The 26,195-nt window shown below is 39.3% G+C and overlaps 7 protein-coding genes across 9 annotated transcripts; 2 read left to right on the forward strand and 5 right to left on the reverse strand.

The window, feature by feature from the left end:
- Positions 1–795: 795 nt before the first annotated feature.
- Positions 796–2,789, reverse strand: LOC103960856 (gamma carbonic anhydrase 1, mitochondrial). The gene is made up of 5 exons (XM_009373350.3): positions 2,390–2,789; positions 2,073–2,216; positions 1,745–1,870; positions 1,487–1,638; positions 796–1,257 (listed from the first exon to the last, which is right to left on the reverse strand). The coding sequence occupies exons 1-5, from the start codon at positions 2,502–2,504 to the stop codon at positions 988–990; spliced, it is 807 nt and encodes a 268-aa protein (XP_009371625.1). The 5' UTR covers positions 2,505–2,789; the 3' UTR covers positions 796–987.
- An 853-nt stretch (positions 2,790–3,642) lies between these two features.
- On the reverse strand, positions 3,643–5,520 carry LOC103960874 (soluble inorganic pyrophosphatase 1-like). The gene is made up of 6 exons (XM_048582082.1): positions 5,266–5,520; positions 4,861–4,889; positions 4,572–4,637; positions 4,250–4,357; positions 3,917–4,023; positions 3,643–3,745 (listed from the first exon to the last, which is right to left on the reverse strand). Exons 1-6 carry the CDS (start codon positions 5,393–5,395, stop codon positions 3,643–3,645), a joined length of 543 nt encoding a protein of 180 aa, XP_048438039.1. The 5' UTR covers positions 5,396–5,520.
- A 1,822-nt stretch (positions 5,521–7,342) lies between these two features.
- LOC103960853 (protein RER1A) lies at positions 7,343–9,613 on the forward strand. The gene is made up of 4 exons (XM_009373348.3): positions 7,343–7,502; positions 7,773–8,137; positions 9,036–9,216; positions 9,337–9,613. The coding sequence occupies exons 2-4, from the start codon at positions 7,785–7,787 to the stop codon at positions 9,355–9,357; spliced, it is 555 nt and encodes a 184-aa protein (XP_009371623.1). The 5' UTR covers positions 7,343–7,502; positions 7,773–7,784; the 3' UTR covers positions 9,358–9,613.
- Positions 9,614–16,237: 6,624 nt separating this feature from the next.
- Positions 16,238–20,222, forward strand: LOC103960855 (protein RER1B). 3 transcript variants are annotated; one of them, XR_007260147.1, is made up of 5 exons: positions 16,238–16,398; positions 16,650–17,011; positions 17,744–17,924; positions 18,048–18,175; positions 18,675–20,222. XR_007260147.1 is itself a non-coding variant. In XM_009373349.3 (4 exons), the coding sequence occupies exons 2-4, from the start codon at positions 16,662–16,664 to the stop codon at positions 18,066–18,068; spliced, it is 552 nt and encodes a 183-aa protein (XP_009371624.1). In that variant the 5' UTR covers positions 16,238–16,398; positions 16,650–16,661; the 3' UTR covers positions 18,069–18,318. The 3 variants fall into 3 exon arrangements, 1 of the variants encoding a protein (XP_009371624.1); XR_669331.3 differs by lacking the exon at positions 18,675–20,222 and adding an exon at positions 18,349–18,603; XM_009373349.3 differs by lacking the exon at positions 18,675–20,222 and having other exon boundaries at positions 18,048–18,318.
- Positions 18,714–20,782, reverse strand: LOC103960873 (replication factor C subunit 3-like). Its single transcript, XM_048582120.1, has 9 exons — positions 20,741–20,782; positions 20,603–20,635; positions 19,906–20,355; positions 19,624–19,760; positions 19,448–19,543; positions 19,172–19,241; positions 19,009–19,083; positions 18,889–18,934; positions 18,714–18,775 (listed from the first exon to the last, which is right to left on the reverse strand). Exons 1-9 carry the CDS (start codon positions 20,780–20,782, stop codon positions 18,714–18,716), a joined length of 1,011 nt encoding a protein of 336 aa, XP_048438077.1.
- Positions 20,783–20,900: 118 nt separating this feature from the next.
- LOC125479639 (vitellogenin-1-like) lies at positions 20,901–22,550 on the reverse strand. The gene has a single exon (XM_048589207.1). It carries the CDS (start codon positions 22,100–22,102, stop codon positions 20,972–20,974), a length of 1,131 nt encoding a protein of 376 aa, XP_048445164.1. The 5' UTR covers positions 22,103–22,550; the 3' UTR covers positions 20,901–20,971.
- A 1,053-nt stretch (positions 22,551–23,603) lies between these two features.
- On the reverse strand, positions 23,604–26,185 carry LOC103960852 (pheophytinase, chloroplastic). The gene is made up of 7 exons (XM_009373347.3): positions 26,001–26,185; positions 25,693–25,794; positions 25,445–25,583; positions 24,878–25,048; positions 24,356–24,599; positions 24,124–24,215; positions 23,604–23,987 (listed from the first exon to the last, which is right to left on the reverse strand). The coding sequence occupies exons 1-7, from the start codon at positions 26,095–26,097 to the stop codon at positions 23,714–23,716; spliced, it is 1,119 nt and encodes a 372-aa protein (XP_009371622.1). The 5' UTR covers positions 26,098–26,185; the 3' UTR covers positions 23,604–23,713.
- Between the last annotated feature and the right edge of the window lie 10 nt (positions 26,186–26,195).

Below are 26,195 nucleotides of genomic sequence, written 5' to 3' on the forward strand. Positions count from 1 at the left end.
TTGGGAATCCTTTTCAATTAGGTGAAGTTCATAATTTCAGTAGTTAACATGTGTAAGTGTATTGGGGTGCCAAAAAAAAAACAAAATGTTAACAAAGGTTAACGAGTGAAATGGATGACTTATTAAATTAACGGATTGGGTTCGGATAACCCGTTAACTTAACGGGTTGGATTAAATCCGATTCAAACCCAATAAACCTGATCCGTTTACAGGTTTATAGTCCAGCCCACAGAAGTTGAGAAATACTGCAAAATCCATACAATCTGATCCAAGGTTGTTAGTTTGTTGGGCTATCCTGCCGACAATCTCGGTCTAACCTTCTCATTCTATTTTCTCTGCTCTTTTCCTCGTTCTAGAATGTTTCGATAATTAAAACCGTCTACTTTCTAGTTTATTTTTGAAAATCTAACTTTGCCAAAAATCCGTGAAATCAAAATCCGTGGCCCCAGTGACTCACATTTTCCATCTCGCCCAAACGAAATGGATTGAATGATCTTTTGATTGATTTAAAGCGTGATGAAACCTTCTCACAAAAAAAAAAAAAAAAAAAGAAAGCGTGATGAAACAAAATGTACGATTGCACACCTTAAAGGCTTAAATATGAGAACTATTTTCTAATTATTATAAATTGAAGTTTCAAAACTGTTAATTTTTTTTAATAATCCCGTTCATAATTCATATTAAGTCCACAACTAAATCGATCAAAGGATGTGAAAAAAGTGTCAGCAGGTTTCGATGCCTGATTTCGCTTGCTTTATATCATAAGAGAAGAGAAGAGAAGTTGCACATCAATCAGAGAGAACGAGCAGAGCCATATGCTATACTTCGTGTTTTGAGTCTTGACCTTCACACTCCAGACGGCCCCAAAAATTATTCGAAATGTAAAGCAGCCATTCGCTATAAATCCGCACATAAACAAAAACACTCACTTACACTAAATCTCAAAGAGGTGGTACCATTACCAACATCGTTAATAGTCGTACTTTCTTAAGCAGCCCTAGGTGGCGATGCGTTATCAGGAAGAGTAGTCTCTGCCGGTGTCTCACGAATGACACCCAACATCGAGTCATATTCCTCATCACGGCGTGCAAACTTCTTTCGCAGAACCTTCTGAAACTCTATCTCGTCGAGGGGCTTTGCATTTTCAGCTGCATGAACCTGAGCCAAGTTGGAATAATTTAAGGCTGACTGGGAGATGAAGGCCATCTCATCTTCTGTGAGCTTTCTCAGGAACTTTGCTGGATTCCCTCCCCATACCTGTTATATAAAATATTCAGTAAACAACCACTTCGAAAAATTTAAGTTGGTCGTTAAAAATTAATAAACAAAAAGAGCTACATTCAGCCAAAAGGTGTCAGCTCGCACTGAGTCACTTGGATGAACTTATTGTGAGCTTTTTGTAATAACAGTTTGAACAATCAAGAAACTAGTTTAACTGGGTACGGACTTGTCACATTCCACGCAAATAAAGGGTGTTTTGACATACCTCTCCACAGGGGATCCTTGTGTTCTGCCTGACAAGGGCTCCGGCAGCAACCATGGCGTGTTTCTCAACATAAACCCCATCAAGCAAGGTTGCAGCCACACCAACAAATGCCTCATCCTCTACAGTACATCCATGCAAGACAGCACTGTGGCCTGCACAGTTCAAATCGAAAACCACGACACCAGAATTAGATCCTTACACTAAACCCACATCAAGACCATGCTAAAATCACCGGAAACACAATCACACATTACTCACCTACAGTAACATTGTCTCCGATAATGGTAGGCAAAACCTTGCCAGTCAAGTTAGATTTTGCCACATGAACAAGGGAATTGTCTTGAATGTTGGTCCCAGACCCAATGCTGACGCTGTTAGCATCACCTTCACACCCGAAAACAACAATCAGGTAAATACAACATCTTTGGGATTACGCTTCTACTCCCAACAACAAATTGGCTTACTTTTTCACAGAACTGGATTCTCAAACCAAAATTACCCTACTTTAGGAGCTAATATGATCCAAATCAAACTTTGGTAACAACAAGATTAAAATATAGTGATCAAAATTCACTGAAATGCTTACCTCTCAAAACGCAACCGTACCAAATGGAGGAGCCTCGGCCCACCTGAACTTGGCCTATGATCGATGCACTGGGCGCCACAAACGCCTCCTTATCGACCACAGGAGCTTTGTCAAACACGTTCATCAGCGTCCGATGCCGCGATACTAATCACAACAATCGAAACAAAATCACGCAAAATTCAACCACCGCACATCTCGAAATTCAATTCGACATTCAATAAACAAAGCCACAGACTCAGGATTGTGCAATTTGTGTGCAAATTGTGAGTTAGGGTTTGAAGGAATTGAGAGATGAAGGAGAAGAATTGGGGGCGTACGCTGTTCTTGGAAGTAGTAGTTGCCTTGGAGGCGGGAACCGAGGCGGTCAATGGCTTGGCCGGTCTCGCGGATCCAGAATCCGACGGTGTAGATTGCTCTGCCAAGGGTCCCCATCGTCGTCGGAGATTGGAGGGTTTGTCGACAAGCGTGAATTTGCAGGGGCTGGTGTATGGGACGGCGCGTACTGGGTTCAGTCGCGGTCTCAGCTGTGGGTGGTGGAGCAAAGCATTTGAGAATTTGAGAGGTTTGAGGAGGAGAGCGGCGCTGCTGACAAGTGGGTTGGAAATGTTGGCCAGCGAAGGAGGTTACTGGACTCGCTCACTCGGAACCAATGCGCGCCGTTTAGTCACCTGCCTGGATCTTGTTTTGGTGGTTATTGACTACAGCTTCCCTACATTATTGTAATGTGATCTTTCAGTTATATGTATACCACGTAGAAAGAGGGAAAACGAGCTCTTTAATTCTTTTTATCATGATAAAATCAGTAATGTAATTCAAGTTCATGAGAGAAATTGGTAGGATGCTCATGCCGGGGTTGACAATGGTAAGGTCGAGTATTTGAGCATGGAACCAGATTTGAGGATCAAGGCTTGTGATTCTTTTTTGTGACAAACAATGAAAATAATCTACACTAAACTCATCCAATTATGAAGAGGGAAATTCAAACATGAGACATCGGTTCAAGGGCGAATGCTTTTTGACCAACCGAGCTACAAATCAGTTGCCCGATATGCTTGTCCAATTTAGCAATACATGTTTAGCTCTCTTGGTTTTGTACCCTAATGCCAAAACATTTTACTTCCTTTTCATGCACTAAAAATACTGTAAAAGCAAATACAACTCAAATTTTTAGATTCAATCACTTGAAAAGGTAAATCTTTGCATCCAAAGTTGCATGAAATCATCCGATGACAAAATCTACCATCCACAAAACATTATTCAACACACAGAAGAGATATACAATCATAAGTACCACATAAGACCAATCATTTAAAATTCAGAGATAAAGCGCGATAATTTCGTATTCAACAAGTAGTTTACGGGTCTCACTACAGTAATAAATCGTTCCAGCCATTTTGCTAATTATGAAGCCTACAAGTTAGCCTACTGCCTCAAGCTCTTCCACGATGTAAGATGCATACAGGTTCTTGCACACAAGATTTTATTTTAAGAAAACAATAACAATGAAAATTTTACATTCTATTTGCAATAATCATAGGCGACCGTGAAAAGAAAGGAACTAAAGTTTATCTCACATGGAGTATCTGATGGCCTCGATGGCAGCCTCAGCAGGTAGAAAGTCTTCAACAACAACTTCCTTGTTCTCATTCTTTTTGTCTATCAGGGCGTAAGAGCTAAGGGCATACAGCAAAAACCAGCTCATATTGCAACGAGACGAACAAAGTTTTTTAATAGATTAAGTATCTACTTGAGGTAATTCATAACTGTGGAGTCACACGACTCCCAACCGCTTCAATTTAATGGAATGCACGCAATGTAGTAATAGGATGCAATCCTCAAAGAACCGACGAATTTCTGCAAGGCGATGTGGAGGAATCCCCTTGATGTCAGTGTAATGGCGGTACTCAGGGTCATCAGCACATACTGCAATAATCTTGTCATCCTTTTCACCCTGCAATAGAACTCATGTTATCGATAGCTACACCCACTTCTGGATGTATGAAATCAGATCGTTATGAGGGGAAACGATACAAAGAATAAACGATTCAATCTGTTGTTACATTAAGTTCTTTAAATGCATTGATCTAGATTTAAAACCCTGAATTCCCCTCAAGATTGATGTCAAGATCATATCTATTTCCAAAAGTTAAGTGGATTATGTGTCCACATGACATTACCTGCATCAGTACCAGGACATCCATAGGATCGCTATCATCACAGATTGTTCGTGGGATGAAACCATAGTTGTGTGGATAAACAACCGATGAATAAAGCACTCGGTCCACCTGCGTTAAAGAGCCTCATGCATTAGTGTCCTCCATGAAAGGCATCAATTTCACAATAGATGCCAATACCCTAGCAAACACTATGATAACAATGTCTACCAAACAACGGTAAATATACAGGGCCCATGTTTAAATTTCTCTAACTGTAATGAATAAGCATGGTTAACTAAAGAGGCAACAGCTTATCATTTGGAAAGAAGAAGAAGAGTCTTACTACTATAAGGCCACTTTTCTTGTCGAGCTTATGCTTAATCTTGCTGCCTTTGCCAATTTCAACAACCTGCCACAGAAATTATCACTTGGATTCTTATGTAACTGGTGTAACAGCATATTTTGTCCACTGATAGAAGCATTCCACGATCTTATTCTGAAAGGTTTTAACTCATCCACGGCGACCATATGCAACACATCCATAACTTGCATGTTGGATTTGTTAAAGGGTCCTTTTGCTAAAAGATCAGAACAATAAAAAGACTAAAAGAAAGTTAGAAACAATGACTCACACAGTTGAAAACTGCTGGTGCACCAGGTCCTGCATAGACGAAAACATCAGGCATTATTAACCAAACATGTAAAGTTTAGGTCAAATTATACATGGAACTCTTGAATACGAGTCTTTCACACACACACACACGCACGCGCACGCACAACACAATGAAGTGCAATACTCACACACACACAACGAACTCTAAGCTTCTCTCAGCTCACACACACACACACACACACACACACAAGTAACACCTATAACACATGGCACCTCACTTTCTCACATGTTGTTACATGCGAGTCCAAGTATCCTCTGTACATAAAGAATTAGGGTCTCTAACTTTGCTGACATAAGGAAACGCTCAGGAACAAAAAATAAGACAGAAACTAAGATTACGAGTCAAAAAGCCAACAAATTTTACCAATCTCTAAGTCATGCCAGGGATGAGCAGCAACCGATCTCCTTGACAATGAAGAAAGGATTCTTTCATTGAGCTTAGGGTGAGGTAACCCCGAATCCTTTCCACTCCCTTCTCCATCATTGTCAGCCATGTTCACCCTTTACACTAACCTTCAAAACAGAAAGAAGGAAGAAAAAAACAACATAACCACATAATCTTCTTGAACAAATCATATTTCACCCACTGATCAATTACACAGAAACAGTTAGTTTCAGAGAGTCAAAAACATGGCAGATAAGGCAGAAACAGATCTGTTAATAACACAACTGGAATTTCTTTCAACATCAAGGGGGCAACTATACATGATGACATATAAAAACAAGAACAAATAAAGAAAAGACGACTTGATTATACTCGAAAACAAGCCGAAATTGGAGATTTCCTCATTTTTGGCATGACCATTAAAATTCATAAGGAGTTGGTTTCCATGGGCGAATTAAGGCACATGTGGTAAAGACATTATTGCATGAAATGTCACAATTCCATGAGACAATAGCACTTTTTGATGCCACAAAAGAATAGTGCAAGTGCCTAACTTGATCCACCATATTTCCATTTCCATATTTGTGACTAAGAGTCATTGTTGTACTTAAGGAGGAAGTAAGGCCAACTACGCTGGCCGATCTACGTAAGAGCGAATGATATTACTTTTATGTCTTTTGCTAACAATGATGAGTTTTACAGATGTTTATGCTTCAATGTAGCTCTTATAGAGAGGCAAAAAATCGAAAGAAGATTAGGGCAGAGTACATAAGACAAGTGGTGGAAATTGGGCAACATCATGATTCCAACATAAACATTACATTTCCCAGATCAACCATTAGTAGGCTCAGATCAACACCATCTCCAATTTATCATGTCATAGGGCCATAGGCTCTTTTATAGCCTAAAATGAGGAAAAAACCATCTCCAATGGAGGTCCATGCCAAAGAAAAAAGGGACCCACTGGGCCAAACTCCAGCCTATGTCCATCGGGCTGGACAATTGAAGCTAGCCAGCCAGCCTGAAAAGTTGGGCCCAGCTATCAGCAACCCACATGCTAGCTGATGTCAGCTAGTCATTAGATTATATTTTTTTTAGATGAAATTTAAAATCTATGTTTTTCCTATAAACATCTAAGCCATTTCTACACAATTTCTCACATCTTTTTCACCATTCCATACCATCTTACCTCATTTTATTTCAATTCTTCTCATTCTTTAAACTCCTATCCAAAAAATTAAAATTTTTTTTTGGAAGCAAAACAAACATATCATTCCGAAAAATTATAAAGATTACATAAAGATAAGAAATATGGAGATTTACTCATTTATAAATATGATAGTTTAATTCAATTAATCAATAAAGTTAAAGAACAAACTTCAAAATAACAAATTAATGAGGGGCTAAAAAATAGTCTCATTCGGTTGGAGATGATATATAAATATGGCATGATAGTGTTCCTTAAAAAATAATTGTTTTACAGGGCTATAATCTGGACAAGGGCTAAACATAGCCCCTTTAGTTGGAGATGACCTAATAAAACATAGCCTATCAACTTGATGAGACACAAGTCAGTCAGTCACCCAAAATATAATGTATAAGATAATAATGCACTTCTCTACCTTAATCTATGAGTCCGCCCTTGATTATACTTAATTTAGTGCATATAAGAGCGATTAGTTTAGGTTCAATTCTTGTCAAATACTAGTTTGAACCACATTATTGCTAGTCCATTGTAAGGCTAAGCCAACTCCATTCCTTTAGTGTAGATAATATCGTTTGTTAAAAAAAAAGAACGATTAGTTTTCATGATAGAGCAATATTTAGGACCAAAGTTCAATTCTTATGTGAAATAAAAAGAATGACAGTTAAGTACTATGATGTTAAATGTTGAGTACTTATGAATTCAATAGTTTGTAAAGATCTTGTAGCTCAAGTTTTTAGGAGCGTAGACTTATTTACTCGAAATCTCGTGTTCAAATTCGATATTTTCAAAGCCCTATACATGAGCCTGGGCCTCATTGACCCGGCCTGTTAATGTTATAAGCCTACTCACGGTGCTGGACACGGGTCAAATCCAACGCCATCGCAGTTCCCCAGAGCTCTACGAATTACGAATCAACAGACGACGAGAGCCAATCGTGGAGAGGCAACAGTCGTAAATTCATCGTCTTCCAAGTTTCGTCCACTTCTCGAAACCCTAACTCAATCACCAGGTAATTTTATCTCTCGCTGATCCTACATTCATTTTTGCTTGATTTAGCTTAAACCTCAGCACTTAATTTAATTCGTTCACTGATTTATGCACAAGAACAAATCTGTATCCCCTGTTTGTTTCCCGAGAAAATGAGAGAGAAAATTTCGATTCGTACATTTTTTAGATCATTTATGCTAACTTGAGCAAACAAATCAAGTAGATTTATTATTAGGTCAGCTTCTAAAAACGAAAAGACAGTAATTTTTGCTGATATTTATCTTTCGGGTAGAATCCAAACTTGATGGAGGGACTTGGAAGTGAGGGCGGAGCAGCGGCGGCGCCACTGGCCCAATGGCGGAGCGATTTTGCGAGAGCATTCCAGTACTATTTGGATCGGTCAACGCCTCACACTGTGAATAGGTGGCTAGGAACCCTAGCTGTGGCAATGATTTACATTCTGCGTGTGTACTATGTTCAAGGGTTCTATGTTGTCTCCTATGGTCTGGGGATCTACATCTTAAATCTCTTGATCGGTTTCTTCTCCCCGAAGGTTGACCCGGAGCTTGAGTCCTTGGATGGTGGCCCTTCATTGCCAACAAGTGGTTCTGATGAGTTTAAGCCTTTTGTCCGCCGCCTTCCTGAGTTTAAGTTCTGGTAAATTACTTTCATCCTTTTGCAGCTTTGCTTCATATGTGCAGTGATGGTATTAACACTAGTATTGCGTGGTTCGGTGTGATTTCTTATGTTCCGGGTTCATTTTGATGGAAAACCCCCTTTCCATATGTTGTGAATGTTAAAGGATGTGTGAATGTAGCTTGTAGTAGGTAAATGCTTCACGTGTCTGTTCTCGAGACTATGGTTTCTTATTTTCAGGTAGGGGGAAACTTCTTTCCCTATTTTTATGAAAAACCCCTTTCCATATGTTCTGTATGTTAAAGGATGTGTAAATGCTTCAAGTGTCTTCCAATAATGCCAGGGATGGGGGGAACTTCTTGATTAACAAACAATCAGTCTGCTATTTTCCCTGTGTATTTAGTTCAACTTACTTAGAAATGTATGTAAACATTCCCTCTTTAGAGAAGGGTTTTAATGCTTTTCACTCTAATCGTAGAAATCCGTTTTGACTTTGAATAATGATGGAAGTAGTTCTTAACTACTGAAGGATGGTTCTACTGTTGAAGTGGTGTCCTAGTCGATATTGCTTATTGGTTTGCAGCCATCAGGTTGTAGGAGTTATAATCAAGAAATGAATTTTAAATTTCATGTTGCCACCTTATTCATGTGCCCGGTAATTAGGGTCCAATACCTTGACTTATGTGAGAAGTTCTTGCATATGGGTGTCTACTGTCTGGTATGCTAGATTTTCTAGGCTTCATGACTAAAATGGTTCGGCTCACAAAATGAAAAGCATTTAGGAATTACGAAGCCGAATTGTCTCTTATTCTTTACATACAATTGTTTAGAAAAATCTTGGAGAGTTTAATGCACTGATGTTGTATTGATTTTGATCCTTTATTTTCCCTAATAAACGAAATTGTTCGATGTTTTTCAGGTATTCCATCACAAAGGCATTTGTTATTGCATTCATCATGACCTTTATTTCTCTGCTGGATGTACCTGTTTTCTGGCCAATACTGCTATGCTACTGGATTGTTCTGTTTGTCCTCACAATGAAACGACAAATCCTACACATGATCAAATACAAATATGTCCCGTTTGATATCGGAAAGAGGGTGAGTCAACATATTCTCATGCTTTCTCCTCATCTTTGTGGTTGGCCCTCATTGTAGGTCATTCATTCCTTACCATGAATGTAAACTAATTATTATACCGTCTCCATTTGTTTTTGACAGCGGTACTCTGGAAAGAAGTAGAGTCTGAATGGGAGCGGTTTATCAACAAATCCAAAAACTAAAATGGTGCTGATTTGTAGAACCTTGTGCTAAAGCAAAATGATAAATTTGGGTTCTTAAGTATGTTTTGAAGGTAATGTTGATTCAGTATATTTGTACATGTGCTAGACTCTCATGTTAAAAGACACACTCATATGACTAAACTGAGAATGAGTACGCTGTTTCTTTTAGCGTAAACAAGAGAACACGTGATTTTATATCTAAAGCTTCAGGGTCATTTGTCTTTGGTTCGTTCTGATTTTCCCAGTAGTAGACTGCAGTAACACAATCTTGATAAACACCCATGCATAGGCGGAAAGTAACGATCAACTCTCAACAGGGGCATATAAACTACACGTACTGGCGGTTGTTGGAACTCTTCTTGTCTTATCCTAAACTAATCTTGTTCCACCTTAATCCTAGCTGCAAGTGGACCTAAAAACATGATTTCTAGAAGCCTTATTTGACCCTAAAAGGGTGCCACACCCGTCCCCCTTTTATCTCTTCTAGAAAATCCAAAATCAGCCACAAAACACCTAGTTTCTAGAAGGCCCAATTTTGGACGAATATCCTAAACCTTTTTCCTTTTGGATTCTTATTTGTTAGGCCTTATTCCTTGTGGATTTGGGTTATACAAATCCTTTTCTGAAATTAATTGGGCCAAACCCTCTCCTAAGTGGATTTAAGTTACTTGTGCCGAACCCTAGGGTCCTAATTCATAAAATCTGCCAAGTTGTAGCCCTAATCTAATTAACCCTAGGACTATATATAGATATTTTCAGCCACAAATTCGAAGGAACCCTCATGCTATTCAGAAAACACCTTGCCGCAAGCCTTAGACCCCATTCTCCATCATTCATTCACTCCATACACTTCCATCCACAATCTGCCGCACCCTTCCACCCTAATCAGCCATCATTCATCATCCTAAGGAAGAATACATCGTTCATAACCCCCAAAACCACCACCCACACCAAGTGCCGCAGCAAGGAAGAAGGAGGAGAGCCCTTAGACGTGCATGCCATTCGACTTGGAATTGCTGGAACGTTTTAGGTGTAATCTTTCTTGTATTTTTCAATGTTTAATTTCAAGAATCTTTGCTTTGTGAGTATGAGGAACTAATCCCCTTTTGGCTAGGGGGAATTTCGAAACCATGACTATATTTGCATTATGATTTGATTACTTCCAGTTGTGATTTCATGAATTGTGAATTCAATTTACGTATCTATTTGAATTAAAACTTGTTTACGTATATGGATTGAGAGTGCACACTTAATCTGCATGCATAAATCTGATGCTAGGATATAAGGAAGCTTCACCTAATCGTTGTGAACTTATATTCATAAGTAGTAAATGTTGCTAGTCACAATCATGTTAAGTAAATTCTTGGCATAAGTATCATGCGCTTTCATAGTTGCGAATGCCTCGTCAACACTTATGATTTTCATAGAATTTAATGATGTTTGATTGTTTCTCTATTATGCGCTTTCATGTAGAGAACTTTTGAGGAATAATTTGATTGCAATGCGCTAATTCCATTCAATTCAATGACTTAAGAAAATCTGAGGGTTAATTTAAGCGTACCTAATTAATTTGGGGTGTTGAGGTTCATGATTCATTGAAAAAGCAACTCGAGATTGTTTTGTATGCAAATATGTCATGTGTGGAGAAAGACCTCCTAGCTAGCCCATCATCCATCTAATTTCACCAAATTCGTGCAAATCTGCCTAGTTTAAAGTCTTGTTTTGTTTTAGTTTATTTTCGTCCAAAACCAAATCCCCTTTAGTTTAGAGTGTCTAACTAGTTAAAATCTGTTTTAGATTGTGTTTTCAAGTGATTTGAGTCAAGTTAAAACCAAAATTCGTCCAATTTTGTGTTTAGAGTCAAATCTGCCCAGTTTGTGTTTTTAGACAGTTTTGAGTGTTTTTAGTTTGAGTCTTGTGAACTTGTTTTGAGTCTTTTAAGTTGAGTTAAGTGTTTTAAAGTTTAGTTTTATTTATTTGAGTCAGTTTAAAGTGTTTAGCAATCCCTCCTAATCTCCGGTTTAAGAACGATCCCTACTTATTTATATACCAGTAAACTACTACAAGAGTGGATGAAGGATTTTGATGGCTTGCATATGTTACCTTCTAGTTTCAGTAACGCACTCCTTCCGGGAGCTTTTTCTCCTGCACGGACAACATTTGATTCAGTTCGTCTTCTCCCAGAGCAGAAAGAAGGTACGAGGTAGAGAGCTTAATAAACAAGCATGCCAGTAATAGAGTTCCACTTAGAACTAGCATCTACTCCCTTGAGGAACTGTTCCATGAGCTTCTGCATTTCGGAAAATGCAAACTCTGTCAGACAAATATACTTTGGCGATTAAGTAGATATGAACACAAATTTTCAAACTTTTGAACTTTCCCTGGATGAAAAATAACCTGACAAAAGATTAATACGGAAAATCAATTCAAATATTGTGGGATGCCGTTAGATGAACGGTGTAACAGAGTTAGATGTGGAATCCGTCGCGGATTTCACATTTGTCAATACTATGAGATTCATATCAATCAACACATGTCAATGAAATTATTACATCTTAGGTGATGGATCAGCTAGGACTTCTGAAGCAAGTTCAAACAGCACCTCTTCCAATCCAAGTGGAATCGGGTGTTCTTCGCCAAAAGCATAGCTGCTTGTATAGGGTCAAGCTCCATGTATTTTTGTGTTTGAAGTAAAGAACTAACAGTTAAAAAGTCTGGAGTATCGATACTGAAACACCATAAAAAATCTTCGTTTTTGCAGTATGTTCACTCGTGTGCTTTGCATGCTTCAAAGGGTCAAGATCCATGATTGCTTTTCTCAGATCATGCTTCCATTTTTGGCATGACCATAGAAAGTTCACATGGAGTTGGTTTCCATGGGCGAATTAAAACACATGTTGTAGAGAGATACATACGTGAAATGCCTACAATTTCATGAGAAACTAGCACGTTTTGATGCCACAAAAAGAATAGTGCAAGTACCGACTGCATATTTGTGACCAATAGTGATTGTCTTAATTTTTTTTTTTAAATTGTTTTGAACGAAATAATATTATCTACACTAAAGTGCTTAGTCTCACAATATGCTTAATGTCAAATGTTATGGACATTGTTTTAGTCATTAATGAGTTATCATTTTTGTTATACTCAAGGAAGTAGGGCTGCACTTGATTATTAATAGGCTCAGAAGCTAACCCACCACAAGGATTTGGATCCCATCCAAATTTAAATTGTGGGTATTCTAGAGATTCTCACATGTTAACCATTCATCGTACATTGTGCGGTTAAAAATTATTTGATTTTTTTAATTTAAAATTAAACACAAATATTACCTGACAAAAACTAATCGCACAATGTACGATGAACTGGCTAAGATGTAGGAGTTTTCGTCAAGTACTATTTATGTTCAATTTTAATAAAAAATGTCAAATGATTTCTGACCGCATGATGAATAACTAAGATGTGAGGATCTCTAGGATCCCCATAATTTGAATCGGATGAGACCCAAATCCCTAATAAAAAATAGCCTTTTAGCCTGATGATTTCCTTGGAATCGGATCCCCTCTAGACCTAAAGGAACTAAGCCCACTCATCAAATGATTCGGACCACTAAAATTTGATCCACGACTACAAACAGGGAGCTCCTCTAAAAGTTATAATAATGGACCACTAAAATTTGATCCACGACTACAAACAGGGAGCTCCTCTAAAAGTTATAATAATTATAGCCGTTTGATTAAATTTTAATGATCCAGATCATTTGATTCTTGGGCTCAGTTCCTTTGGATCCGAAGGAGATCCGGTTCCGAGTTCCTTAAGCCACAAGCCTGTCTCCACCGACATAATAATAAATAATGCACGTCTCTATGAAAATTTATGAGTCCGCACTTGATTATTCTTAGTCCGCATAAGAGCTATTAGTTCAAGTGGTAGACCATTTTTTTATGACACTAGCCTTAATTATTTTGAAAGAAAAAGAATGACATTTCAGTACTATGACGTTAAATGTTGAGTATTGATAAATTCCATATTTTTGTACAGACCTTGTAGCTCAAATTTTTAAGAGCGTTTGCTCTTTTAGAGGAGAAATTTTGGGAAGATCTTGGAGACTTGGTGCAAGGAATTGCTCAGACGGAGAAGGTATTTATACGAGGAGATTTAAATGGACACGTGGGAAAGAAGACATGCAACTATGGAGGTTTTCATGGTGGCCATGGTTTTGGGGAGAAAAATGAGGATGGGGAAGCCATCTTGGATTTTGCAATGGCATAGGATCTTTTTTTAGCCAACACCTTCTTTAAGAAGAGAGAAGAACATGTGATAACCTACAAGAGTGGGTCGTCAAAAACACAAATAGATTTCTTCTAATAAGGAAAGGGGATCATATAACTTGTAAGGATTGCAAAGTTATACTAGGAGAGAGCTTGGCTAATCAACATTGCTTGTTGGTGATGGATGTACATATCAAAAGAGAGAAAAAAGAACAAGACTTGAAGTGCCAAAGGACTAGATGGTGAAATCTAAAAGGAGAAAAACAAGCCATTTTCAAAGAGAAAGTAATCACCCAATGCGTATGGGATAGAGAGAGGGAAGCTAGCCAAAGGTGGGATTCCATGGCTAGTTGTATCCGAAAAGTAGCAAAAAAGGTATTAGAAGAGTCCAAGGGCTTTGCTCCACACCAAAGGAATCTTGGTGGTGGAATGAGGAGGTACAAACAAAGGTGAAGGCTAAGAAGGAATGTTGTAAAGCCTTATACAAGGATAGGACCGATGAAAATGGTGAAAGGTATAGAATAGCGAAGCATAAGGCGAAGAAAGCTGTGAGAGAAGCTAAGCTAGTGGCTTATGACGATATGTATAAGCGACTAGATACCAAAGAAGGAGAGTTGAATATCTATAAACTAGCTAGAGCAAGGGAAAAGAAGACAAGGGACCTAAACCAAGTGAGGTGCAACAAGGATGAGGATGGAAATGTTCTTGCTACAGAGAACGTGGTCAAAGACAGATGGAGAGGTTATTTTCATAATCTTTTCAAGGAAGGATATGAAAGGAGTACTTCTTTGGGGGAGTTGAGTAACTCAGAAGAGTATAGAAACTACTCATTTTACCGCCGAATCAGGAAGGAAGAAGTGGTTGTAACTTTGAAAAAGATGAAGCATAGAAAAGCAGTAGGCCCAGATGATATATTGATCAAAGTGTGGAAAGTCTTGGGAGAGACGGGTATAGCATGGCTCGCAGACCTTTTTAATAGGATTTTGAAAACGAAGAAGATGCCAAATGAGTGGCGAAAAAGCACTCTGGTGTTTATCTACAAGAATAAGGGTGACGTACAAAATTGCATGAACTATAGGGGTATTCAGCTAATGAGTCATACAATGAAGCTTTGGGAGAGAGTCATTGAGCATAGATTGAGGCAAGAGACACGGGTTTCAGACAACCAAATCGGATTCATGCCAGGGCGCTCAATCATGGAGGTAATCTATCTCTTACGAAGATTGATGGAAAGATATAGAGATAGGAAAAATGATTTACACATGGTCTTTATAGATTTAGAAAAAGTGTATGATAGGGTCCCAAGAGACATCATTTGGAGGATTTCAGAGAAGAAAAGAGTACGAGTAACATATATCCAAGCTATAAAAGATATGTATGATGGAACAAAAACTGCTGTAAGAACTCATGAAGGACAAACTGAAAGCTTCCTCCTAATTGTAGGGTTACATCAAGGCTCATCCTTAAGTCCTTACCTTTTTGCATTGGTAATGGATAAGTTAACGGGACATATTCAAGATGATATTCCTTGGTGTATGCTTTTCGCAGACGATATAGTGTTGATAGATGAAACTCATGAAGGGGTAAATGCGAAGCTTAACCCTTGGAGAGAAGTGTTGGAATCTAAAGGTCTTCGCCTAAGCCCATCAAAGACAAAATATATGGAGTGCAAGTTTAGTGCAAATGGAGGCCAAAATGAGTTAGGGGTGAGGATCGGAGATCAGGAAGTCCCAAAGAGCGACCATTTTCACTACCTAGGATCTATCTTGCAAAAGAATAGAGAATTAGATGGAGACCTCAACCATAGAATACAAGCTGGATAGATGAAGTGGAAGAGTGCATTCGGCGTGTTGTGTGACCGCCGTATGCCACTGAAGCTCAAGGAAAATTTTTATAGGACGACAATAAGGCTGGCGATGTTGTATGGCACGAAATGTTGGGCGATGAAGCATCAACACATACATAAAATGGGTGTAGTGGAGATGAGGATGCTTCGTTAGATGTGTGGGCACACGAGAAATGATAAGATTAGGAATGAGGATATCCGAGGTAAAGTAGGAGTAGCCGAAATTGAAGGAAAGATGAGAGAAAATTGGTTACAGTGGTTTGGACATGTACAAAGAAGGCCTACTGAAGCTCCAGTTAGAAAATGCGACTACAGAACAAAGGTCCAGGGCCGAAGAGGTAGAGGAAGACCTAGGAAAACTTTGGAAGAGACTCTAAGAAAAGACTTAGAGTACTTGGATCTAACGGAGGACATAACACAAAACCGAGCGCAATGGCGTTCTAGGATTCATATAGCCGACCCCACTTAGTGGGAAAATGCCTTGTTGTTGTTGTTTGCTCTTTTAGAGAGATTTTTCAGTGTGATCGGTATATAGTGGTATAATATATGTCATTATACAAATGGTGGGATATGTGTGTTAAAAAGTTAATAACTTAAAGAAAAAAAATTTCTTACCACTTCTATAAAAACACATGCTGTACTACCTGCAATACCCTTGGAAAGAAAGGGAAAAAAATGAATTCGATATTTTGAAAGCCAATTGCGTGAATTGCCTGTTTGACCCGGCCCGTTATTAGGCCTGCTCTCGAAGCTAGGGCGGGTAAGAACCTTCACCATCCCCGTCTCCCAGAGCTTTATGAACAAAAGAGATCACGAGAGCCAATCGTGGAGCGGCAAGAGTCGTAAATCCATCCGCTTCACGAAACCCTAACTCCCTCGCCAGGTAATTTTCTCTCTCGCTGATCCTACATTCTTTTTTGCTTGATTTAGCTTAGTCCGCAGTTAATTTATTCAATTCGTTCACTCCTTTATGCACAAGAACAATCTATAGCTTCCTGTGTGTTTACCGAGAAAATGGCGATAGAAAATTTCGATTCATACATTTTTTCTCAATTCTGATGTTCTATGTTGAGCAAACAAAAGTCAGTTTCTAAAAGTGAAAAAGCAATCATTTTTGTTGCAATTTTTTGGTAGAATCCGGATTTGATGGAGGGAATTGGAAGTGAGGGCGGAGCAGCGGCGGCGCCACTAGCCCAATGGCGGAGCGATTTTGCGAGAGCATTCCAGTACTATTTGGATCGATCAACGCCTCACACTGTGAATAGATGGCTTGGAACCCTAGTTTTGGCTATGATTTACATTCTGCGTGTGTACTATGTTCAGGGGTTCTATGTTGTCTCCTATGGCCTGGGGATCTACGTCTTGAATCTCTTGATTGGTTTCTTCTCGCCGAAGGTTGACCCGGAGCTTGAGTCCGTGGATGGGCCTTCATTGCCAACAAGTGGTTCTGATGAGTTTAAGCCTTTTGTTCGCCGCCTTCCCGAGTTTAAGTTCTGGTAAATTTCTTTCATCCTTTTGCTTCTTATGTGCAGTGATGGTGTTAAGACAATAGTGTTGCGTGGTTCAGTGTGATTTCTTATGTTCGGGGTTATTCTTGTTTTGATGGAAAACTCCCTTTCCATATGCTGTGTATGTTAAAGGATGTGTGAATGTATCTTGTAGTTGTACTAAATGCTTCAAGTGTCATCTAGTTATGTCCGCATGCTATTTTTCCTTTGTGTAGTTGGTTCAACTTACGTAGAAATGTATGAAAGCCATATATTTCCTGCTTTGCAGAAGGGTTTTCATGGGTTTTACTCTAGTGGTAGAAAACTGTTTTTGAATAATGACGGGAGTAGTTCTTAACTACTAAAGGATGGTTTTGCTGTTGAAGTATCAGCACAGTTTATAGGAATTTGGGTATAGAAGTTATTGAATGCTTGAATAACCGAGTCAACTGGGTGTTTATCCCATGGTGTATCAGTTAACATAAATCAGTAAGTGAATTTCAGATTTCGTGCTCCCATCTGATTCATGTGTATTGGAATTATACCAGTGGACTGGTTCAATACCTAGTTTCGTGACTAAACTGGCTCACCTCACAAAATGAAGAGCAGCAAGGAAGTTGAATTGTCTCTAATATTAATATCACACTTCTTTAAAATCTCGAGGAGTTTTAATGTACTGATGTTGTATTGATAACGAAGTTTTTATTATCATGGAAAATGAATGTGTTCATTGTTTTTCAGGTATTCCATCACAAAGGCATTTGTTGTTGCATTCATCATGACCTTTATTTCTCTGCTGGATGTACCTGTTTTCTGGCCAATACTGCTATGCTACTGGATTGTTCTGTTTGTCCTCACAATGAAACGGCAGATCCTACACATGATCAAATACAAATATGTTCCATTTGATATCGGGAAGAGGGTGAGTAAACAGATTCTCATTCTTTCTCCCCATCTTTGTTGTAGGCCCTCATATGTAGGTCGGTGAGTCATTCCTTATCATGAATGGAAACTAATTATATACTATCTCCGTCTGTTTATGCAGCGATACACTGGAAAAAAGTAGTCTGAATGGGAGCGGCTTTTCTACAAATCTGAAATCAAATGCTGCTGATTTGAAGAACCTTGAGTGAAAGCAAAATGATAAATTTGGGCTTTTAAGTATGTTTGAAGGTACTGTTCGCTCACTATATTTGAACATGTGTTAGACTCTAGTTTAGAAGTAGATGCCCTAATAGTTAATCAGAGTTCAAGTTGCACTCATTTTTCTTGAAAACATTGCCTAGCAAATTAAAATATACATTGTTGAAGACACAGCTAACAGCAGTCTATGTTATATTGTTCAGTGTATTTGTTGCAAGTAAAGCATGAGAAGATGTTCCATGTTCAGATGGGTGTGTTTACGCTCTTTTCGTACTAAAATATTGTTCACAGGCTTTTCATTGTTCATTTTAAAAGATAGACGTAAAGACCGAACTGAGAATGTGTAAACTTGTTTTATTCCTTTTTGTCTAAAACAAAGATAATCATGCCTTTGTACTATATCTAAACCTTAATGATCATCTTGAACCTAGGAAAAAAACTTCAGGGCTGTTTGTCTCTGTCTCGTTCTCTTTTTTTTTTCTGAGTATTAGACTGCAGTAACACAATTTTGAAAAAAACATATACATAGGCGGAAAGTAATGATCAACTCTCAACGAGGGCATATAAACTACACGTACTCCCGGTGGTTGGAACTCTTCCGGTGTATGCTCATGAACTTGGCCACAAATTCTGCATAAAAAGTGCATGATTAACCTGTAAGCTTACTACAGAAGTGGATTTGTGCCAAATTATTGAATGCTTATATAATTGGATGCAGAATTTTAGTGGTTTGCATATGTTACCTTCTAGTTTCAGTAATGCACTCGCCCCTGCGGGGAGTCTTTTCTCCTGCGAGGACAAGATTTGAGTCAGTTTATCATCCATCTCTGAGAGCGAAAGAAGAAATGAGGGAGAGAACTTACGTAGTAAGCATGCCAGTAATAGAGTTCCCTCTTAGAACTAGATGCTACTCCCTTTAGGAACTGTTCCACGAGCTTCTGCATTTCGGAAAATGCGAACTCCATCACAAAATTATACTTTGGTGACTAACTAGATATGAACAAATTTGAGGTATTGATGCAGTACCAGTAGAATCAGTTTCGGATGGACAAAATCTATAAGAAGCTTTTGAAACTTTCCCCGGATGAAAAATAATCTGGCAAAAGATTAATGCGGAAAATCAATTCAAGCATAGTGGGATGCTGTTAGATGAACGGTGTAACTGAGTTAGGTGTGACAACTCTCGTGGGTTTCACGTCGGTGAATGACTTTGAGATTCACATCATTCAACGGATGCCAATAAAATGATTACCTCTCTCACAGTCATTCACCAGATGCCAATAAAATGATTACAATGATTACCTCTTGGGTGACGGATCGGCTAGGATTTCTGAAGCGAGTTCAAGCAGCACCTCTTCCCATCCAAGTGGAATTGGTTGTTCATCTTCAAAAGGATAGCTGCATGGGCAAAGCTCTTTGTAAGTTGACTTTACAATAAACTCAAAATTCCCAACAATTGTATTGGCATATGTTCTCACTTGTGTGCTTTGCATGCTTCAAGACCCATGATTGCTTCTCTCAGATTCTGCTTTGATTCATTTGCAATCTTACTAGCAAAGCTCATAGGTAGGTCAAAGTCCTCCTTGCTGGCTATCTGAATAAGAACTTCCATAATCTGGCAAAGAGAAAACCACGTTGGCTGAAAACGGTTGTGTTTTCTCCATGCACCCGAGTTTGAATCTCCCTCTCCGCAGTTTATATTAGTTTAAGGTAAAATTAAAATAACATCTCAGGAACTCTACGGTCCATGTAATACTTACTTCATGAGTCGCAGGAGCATCAACCTTGATGACCATGCACCGGTTTTTCACCGATTCAATGACGCGGGTGTCATTTTGGCAGCAGAGTATGAGCTTCCACGATTCCGAGTAACAGTCCATGATCCATTTGATCAAATGCTGAATGTGCGCTGTTGCTTTGTCAACACCGTACAGAACCATCACTGGAACAAAAAGGAAAAACATGTTGGGGTTTTGAGAGAAATAGTTCAAAAGTGTTGGAAGGGATTTGTGGGTGTTGAGAGAATTTTGACCTCTATGATTTGCCTTGGAATTTATAGAGCTGACTTCATGAGCAATTTCGTTGTTATTGTTTATTTCCTTGACTAAACCCATTAGGGCATATCTGGCATTTGGTTCCAGTTGTACATTGAGTTCTACATGGTGAGGACTGGATGTCAATGGAACCACTACTTGCATTGGCCTTTGTTCCTGTCACCATTGGGTTATGTAAGAGAGATTGGAAAACGCTCGTTCACCCGTACAGATGAATCACAGTTTGACACATGCACATAAGTTTTTTCTTTTGTGCTTTCGGTAAGTTATTTTCGCATATGTGTCAGCATGTAATTTCTAAGTAAGAAGAAACGACTTGTTTAACTGTAAGAACATTATGAGCATTTCACAAAACGTAAAGCATTATTTCAATATCTCAATTGTCTAATTCACAACAGAATACCTGAACCCGGAAATATCTTAAATCATGAGATATCTGCAGAGAGGAAAACAAAAGTAAAAAAACCAAAAACAGGTCATTTTAATCCATCTTCAAGGAAAAAGATTCGAACTTTATTGTATTTGATGTAAAGAAACATACTTCCCAGCTCGCATCGCCGTATATTTCCCGTAGATACGCCATTGTTAGAGCTTTCTTCCCAGAACCAGTTGGTCCAGTAAGCAAAATATGGGGACGGGCGTTATCAATCACCTACATATTCAACAGAGCATGAGTAAGAAAGCATGAAGGAAACCGAAAACAAACATGCACAAGGCCTGCAGATGTTACGTATTTGCGTATGCAGCTAGAAAAAATACGCAGAACAAACGATCAAAATGGGTGAAATACGCACAAATGAAACTTGTTATAAAACAAAAAACAAAACCGGAGGGACGCCAATACAATAAACGGCTGTATTGTCTGTTTAGTGTCTTGCAGTTTTATTTTCAACTGGAACTTTGTTATCAGTTCTGTCTGCGCATACTTAATCAGAAAATTACTCACAAGTTGCTTGAGAACTTGAGCTTCTTGTTTGTGGCAAGTGAATCCGTTCAACGAACTAGGGCGATGCTTATCAGCCCATAACTGCCTGAGACTTTCCACCACGTACGCTTTCTCGATGAATGCAGCTTCATTGAACGCGCTATGCTCAGGTGATAATTTTTTGTTCTTGCAAGAACTCTTTCTCATACACGAAAACCACGCCTGACTTTCGCTCTTCCTCCTGTTGTCCGTGAACTTCCTCATGCTAGCTGTTGTCGTCCTGCTTGCATCACTCGTCTTGCTGCTAGCCATGCTCAGCTTCCCACTGCTCTGCCTGCTCACCGCAGAGCTGGAAGTGGTGGTGGTTGTCTGTGACAGACCATACGGGGACAAAAATCCGTGGACGTTCACATCCTGATCAAAGTTACTGTTTGATCGAGTGGTACTTCTCTGTTGAGAGGCAGCAGAGGAAACCACTTTCGGATTTTGTAAGTGATTTCCAGGCAATGCCATGACATCGCACTCTCTAGAGAAGAAGATATCACCTGCTGCAATAGAATCCGAGCTTTCGTAAACCGGAGCAGCTTTGTTATTCAACATCGAGTTTGGAGAAGTTCTAGCAAGCTTTGCATGGGCAAGCATTTCGTTAATTTCGCCAACAGACGGCGTGCTCACTTGCCCTTGCTTCTGATGAGCCATGCTTTTGGATAACGGGGATGGAGTCCTCTCCCCTTTCGTAGGCGTGATCGAACGATTCCTCTGCTGGTTAGTTTCTCTCGGTGATCTATGCTGCGGAGCAGCTGTTGATCTTCTGCTGTTCCTTCGCTGATGTTGTTGGTTTCTGTTTGAGCCTACAATCTCATCACCATCGTTGTTCATATTGCGCTCTTCTCGGTCTGTTTGAAAAGGTGAAACGTGTCTCCTGCGCTCGGACTTTCCCAAGGGGCTGATGTTCCTATGAATATCAGAACCCGCCATTGGCAAAGTTCGAGCATTGCTGTCATCTCTTCTAGGCTTGTAGGGCGACTTGCTGCTGGTTCTTCTTCGAACCGGACTTACCACGGAGGTAGTTCTTGGAGTAGGGCCGTCGTATTCAAGCCTCGAAGATCTCCTGCTCTGCTTCAAAGGGCTGATCGTTCTTCCTAAATACAACTCAGGTTTTGCCCCTTCAGACTGCCATTCTCCACTTGGCCATTTGTTTCCGCCGTGCCAAGGGCTATCTGGGATGTCTGTCTCGGCATAAGATGGCTCATATCCACTCTTCCTTGCTTCACCGGCGTCAGAGAATTCCTACTGGGCCTTGACCAATTATTCTCCATTTTTAACTAACCAAGTTGATGTAATGGTTAGAAAGTGACTCAACTCCTTACAAGTTCTTGCAAGGTTTCTTAACTTTCAGATGAAGTGGCCAGGCTTGGCCAGTAAGGCATCAGCGAGAGGGAAAACAGCGCGGATCACCAGCGAAGCCCCCTAAACGACTGCTAATTTGAGCACCACGAGCTTACAAAAAACCCAATTGAACACCAAGGCAGGCATCAAAGGGTTGATTTAGAAGGAGAAGAAATTCGAGAAGCGAATTACATAAATTTAATGTAACGAAGGAGACAATGAGAAGAACAAGGAAAAGGGTATCTGAAGGAAGTGAGGAGGAAAATCCGATGCTTACAAAGAACAGAAGACATTGATGATGTTAACTATGTCGATGTTATGCTCCGAGTGTAAAGTTTACAGCTGTAATAAGAACAGAGAGACAAATAAACCTTGCTTTCTTTAATTTCTAAGCTCATGTTTTTGTCTTTATCTTGTCTCTGTTTTATCGGACTGGAAGGTTACAGCGTACCGACAAGGATAGGGAAATTTGAATGGAATAACTTCGCGGCATCGGCATGGCGGCTATATCGGCATATGTCCAGAGGCTGTCATCTGCAATGGAAGTTCGTTTGGATTCTTTGGAAATAGGATTCATATTAGCAGATAATATGTCACTGGTATCTTATTACACGTCGCAAACAAATTACAGTTTGACAAACAAGGTGGTGATTTGTCAATATTATTATGTTCACGTCTCGTCGTCTGAAGCCTTAGGAGTCTCGTCTGCATAACAAGTTGTCACCTTGTCTACTACTAAATGAACAATAACACTGTTATGTATGTGTTATAGCATGAATGGACGACGAGTTTATACTTTTAAGATATAATGTTAATAAATGTACGTCGTGTTATAGTCAATGTATTTTCTTGAGCTACAAGTCAATGTATTCTCTGGTTTCTCTTACTCTGTTGAGGAATTAAGTAGGGTTTTATGGGTACATGGAAGTCGTTGGAACTCTTTAAGCAGTTTAAAAAGCTTCTTGCTTGTAGCTCAAGCAATGCACAGAACTTATCACTCTCTCATTGTTTTCCTCTTCCACCAAAAGAAGCTTCAAAACTCTTTTATGCAACGGAGAAATTCTTCTGTGAACTCAAAAGCTCAGAAACGAACACGAAGGAAAGCTGACATTAAGTAGTAATTTGATAAATGAATTTACAATTGTACATTCGTATTGCAAGTATGCTCCTCATATCAAACATGAACAGATTTCTATTCGTTCAGACTGTTTGGAGAGAGGCTTTGAGTGGCGAAGTTGATAACCAATCTAATAAAGCCGTATTGACAAGCTCTGGAACTTCATCGTGTGGACAGTGCCCGGCCTGCAGATTTACCAAAGTTGTGTTCGGATAAAACGCTTTGATGCTGTTAGCCTTGGCAGGACCTACCCACGGATCCAAGTCACCCCAGACCAACAACAGTGGGCAAGACATCTTGCTTAAGACGCTGTCCAGAGTGTACTTGGTCTGGTTTGTCATGAACCGGGTCATCAATCTGCACAAAACAATCAAGAAACGTCATACTTACTAACGAATCAGACATCAATTTTCATGACCAAATCTTCAAGATATCACTAATCTACGTCACTCGTTTTCAGGGGATCTTTATTATAGAACAGATCTACACATACCTGTAATACACTTCTCCAGCGTTTGGGTCAGCGGCTGGCATTATTATGGACTCCACCAGATAGTCATCCACATTGGCAGTGTTTTTATACACCTGCGCCAGCAAAATTAAGTATTTAAAACATATCGTAGTAAGATTTTGTTACGAATTTGGGAGACTATTGTATAATGATTGGAATATCAAGGTTGACCTTACACTCAGACTTCACGGAGAAGCTTTAGAAAGTAACTTACGCTCTTTAAGACGGATTCAACACGTGCTGGTTGCTTTGCTTGCCAGAACAGAAATCCAAGTACCACTCGCTGGAACACTTCCTTCAGAGGCTTTAGGATGAACTTCTGCAGGGCTGTTTCCTCCTCAGACTCCTTGGCTACACTATTAGGATTTCCAAACTGTCCCGCAGAATTCAGAAGTGCAACTCCAACTACTTGCTCAGGCAACCCAGCTGCTGCAACCAAAGCAGTAAAACCTCCGAGGCTGAAAATTTACAGCGAGTCAAATAGTCATTATCTCAAAAGCCATCTGAAGAGAAAACATGAGATACACACAATTTCCGTTTGCAATGATCAACTCAAAGAAAATTATCCCTCTTAATTGAAAAAGTTAAAAAGACCTCAACTCAAGGTTTATGCCTGTAGAAACACTGTTTGATGTTTAGAAAACACAATCTTCCACATTTTACAAACCTTAAGTTATGTAATGTTATACATGAAATATTACAGATTCCATAAGTAACTAATTAAAGTTTAGATTACCTGTTTCCAACTAAAACTGTCGGTTCTTTCACTATCTCTTTTAAGAAATCCTCCACTTGATCTCTCCAAACCATGGCATCATAATCAATAAGTGCTTTCTCACTCCACCCGAACCCCAGCAAGTCTATAGCGTAAACCTTATATTTTTTAGCCAACTCTGGAATATTGTACCTGTAACACGGAGAGCAAAAAAAACTCTTACCAACTTTAAAAGTATGCTAAACTTACAGCCACCAGAAGCATGAATGTTTACTTCATATAAAAGTTCACATAGGAAACTTGAAATCGAAGGGTTAAAAGAAACCCAAAACCACCAAGGCATGCCGACAACAACTGGGTTTTAATCACAAAAGCAAAAGAAACAAAAAGGAAATCAGCCTCAGTTTCTTGAAATTTCGCACTTGATCAGATTTCAAAACCTCTCACTCTCAGTTTAGATTTTCTCTGCCACGGAGCTTATAGGAATTTGCGAACAACTATGCCATTGCCAATGCATACGCAAGTAAATGTAAACTCTCATAAACACTGAAGGGAAAAATAGAAGGCGATGGGCACAAAGTAGCAAACCTCCAGTGAAACGCAGAAGCACCAAAACCATGAATAAGAACAACAGGAGGCCCTTCTCCTTGTACCACATAATGGATTTTGTGACCCCTCCATGTCCAAAAATTGTACCCCTCCGGCTTAAATTCCAGTCTTTCAACACCTACAGAGTAAAATAAAATAAAATCCCACATAATCCAAAACCCTTTTGCCTAAAAGCAGGAAAATTTGCAAAGAGATTATGAACTAAGATGGTAAGTAAAGAGATTAACCTTGAACTGGCTGAGCAGTCAACGAAGAACCCATGACTGAGAGTCCTGCAGCTGCAACTCCTCTGAAAGCAAAACTCCTCCTGTTCATCACACATTTGCTTCCTTCCAAGTAAATGCAACACACACTAGTCAGTACCCAGAAAAAGAAATTTGAAACTTTTCATTTTCCGAAATTCTAAACAACTCTAATCTACGCTAAGTTAAAACTTGGCCGCACAAGGCGGGCTCACTAGCCAACTAGCCTAACCCACGTCAGTAAAATCGAAACTTTAGTAAATTAAATGCAAAGATAGAGTGGATGAGCTTACTGTTGCAATTAAATGGTCTTGTGAGGCCATTGAACCTGGTTTCATGAATTGGGTTGAAGAGCTCTGTTCTCGCTGAAGGCAGTACGGACGACGACATCGCAATGGCTGTGAATACCCTCTCAAATCTTTGGGTGTAAAATGGGAAAGTTCTCGACTTTTCTGTGGTTGGTGTATGTTATGCGTCGTGGAGGGAGG

The sequence above is a fragment of a genome, unplaced genomic scaffold (genome assembly GCF_019419815.1).
Source record: "Pyrus x bretschneideri cultivar Hongxiangsu unplaced genomic scaffold, Pyrus_bretschneideri_v1 Contig1, whole genome shotgun sequence".
NCBI lineage: Eukaryota > Viridiplantae > Streptophyta > Magnoliopsida > Rosales > Rosaceae > Pyrus > Pyrus x bretschneideri.

Coding starts and splice junctions, on each gene's coding strand:
- LOC103960852 (XM_009373347.3), bottom strand. CDS start 26,097: ATGTCGTCGTCCGTACTGCCTTCAGCGAGAACAGAGCTCTTCAACCCA. Junction 24,600..24,877: donor ACAGTTTTAGTTGGAAACAG/GTAATCTAAACT, acceptor GTAAATTTTCAG/CCTCGGAGGTTTTACTGCTT. Junction 24,216..24,355: donor TTGAATCCGTCTTAAAGAGC/GTAAGTTACTTT, acceptor TTGCTGGCGCAG/GTGTATAAAAACACTGCCAA.
- LOC103960874 (XM_048582082.1), bottom strand. CDS start 5,395: ATGGCTGACAATGATGGAGAAGGGAGTGGAAAGGATTCGGGGTTACCT. Junction 4,890..5,265: donor CTGGCATGACTTAGAGATTG/GTAAAATTTGTT, acceptor TCGTCTATGCAG/GACCTGGTGCACCAGCAGTT. Junction 4,024..4,249: donor ATGTCCTGGTACTGATGCAG/GTAATGTCATGT, acceptor GTTCTATTGCAG/GGTGAAAAGGATGACAAGAT.
- LOC103960853 (XM_009373348.3), top strand. CDS start 7,785: ATGGAGGGACTTGGAAGTGAGGGCGGAGCAGCGGCGGCGCCACTGGCC. Junction 8,138..9,035: donor CTTCCTGAGTTTAAGTTCTG/GTAAATTACTTT, acceptor GATGTTTTTCAG/GTATTCCATCACAAAGGCAT. Junction 9,217..9,336: donor CGTTTGATATCGGAAAGAGG/GTGAGTCAACAT, acceptor TGTTTTTGACAG/CGGTACTCTGGAAAGAAGTA.
- LOC125479639 (XM_048589207.1), bottom strand. CDS start 22,102: ATGGCGGGTTCTGATATTCATAGGAACATCAGCCCCTTGGGAAAGTCC.
- LOC103960873 (XM_048582120.1), bottom strand. CDS start 20,782: ATGGCGTATCTACGGGAAATATACGGCGATGCGAGCTGGGAA. Junction 19,544..19,623: donor GAAGCATGCAAAGCACACAA/GTGAGAACATAT, acceptor TTGCCCATGCAG/CTATCCTTTTGAAGATGAAC. Junction 19,084..19,171: donor ATCCGAAACTGATTCTACTG/GTACTGCATCAA, acceptor TCCGAAATGCAG/AAGCTCGTGGAACAGTTCCT.
- LOC103960855 (XM_009373349.3), top strand. CDS start 16,662: ATGGAGGGAATTGGAAGTGAGGGCGGAGCAGCGGCGGCGCCACTAGCC. Junction 17,012..17,743: donor CTTCCCGAGTTTAAGTTCTG/GTAAATTTCTTT, acceptor ATTGTTTTTCAG/GTATTCCATCACAAAGGCAT. Junction 17,925..18,047: donor CATTTGATATCGGGAAGAGG/GTGAGTAAACAG, acceptor CTGTTTATGCAG/CGATACACTGGAAAAAAGTA.
- LOC103960856 (XM_009373350.3), bottom strand. CDS start 2,504: ATGGGGACCCTTGGCAGAGCAATCTACACCGTCGGATTCTGGATCCGC. Junction 1,639..1,744: donor CGGAGACAATGTTACTGTAG/GTGAGTAATGTG, acceptor TGAACTGTGCAG/GCCACAGTGCTGTCTTGCAT. Junction 1,258..1,486: donor CAAGGATCCCCTGTGGAGAG/GTATGTCAAAAC, acceptor TTTATATAACAG/GTATGGGGAGGGAATCCAGC.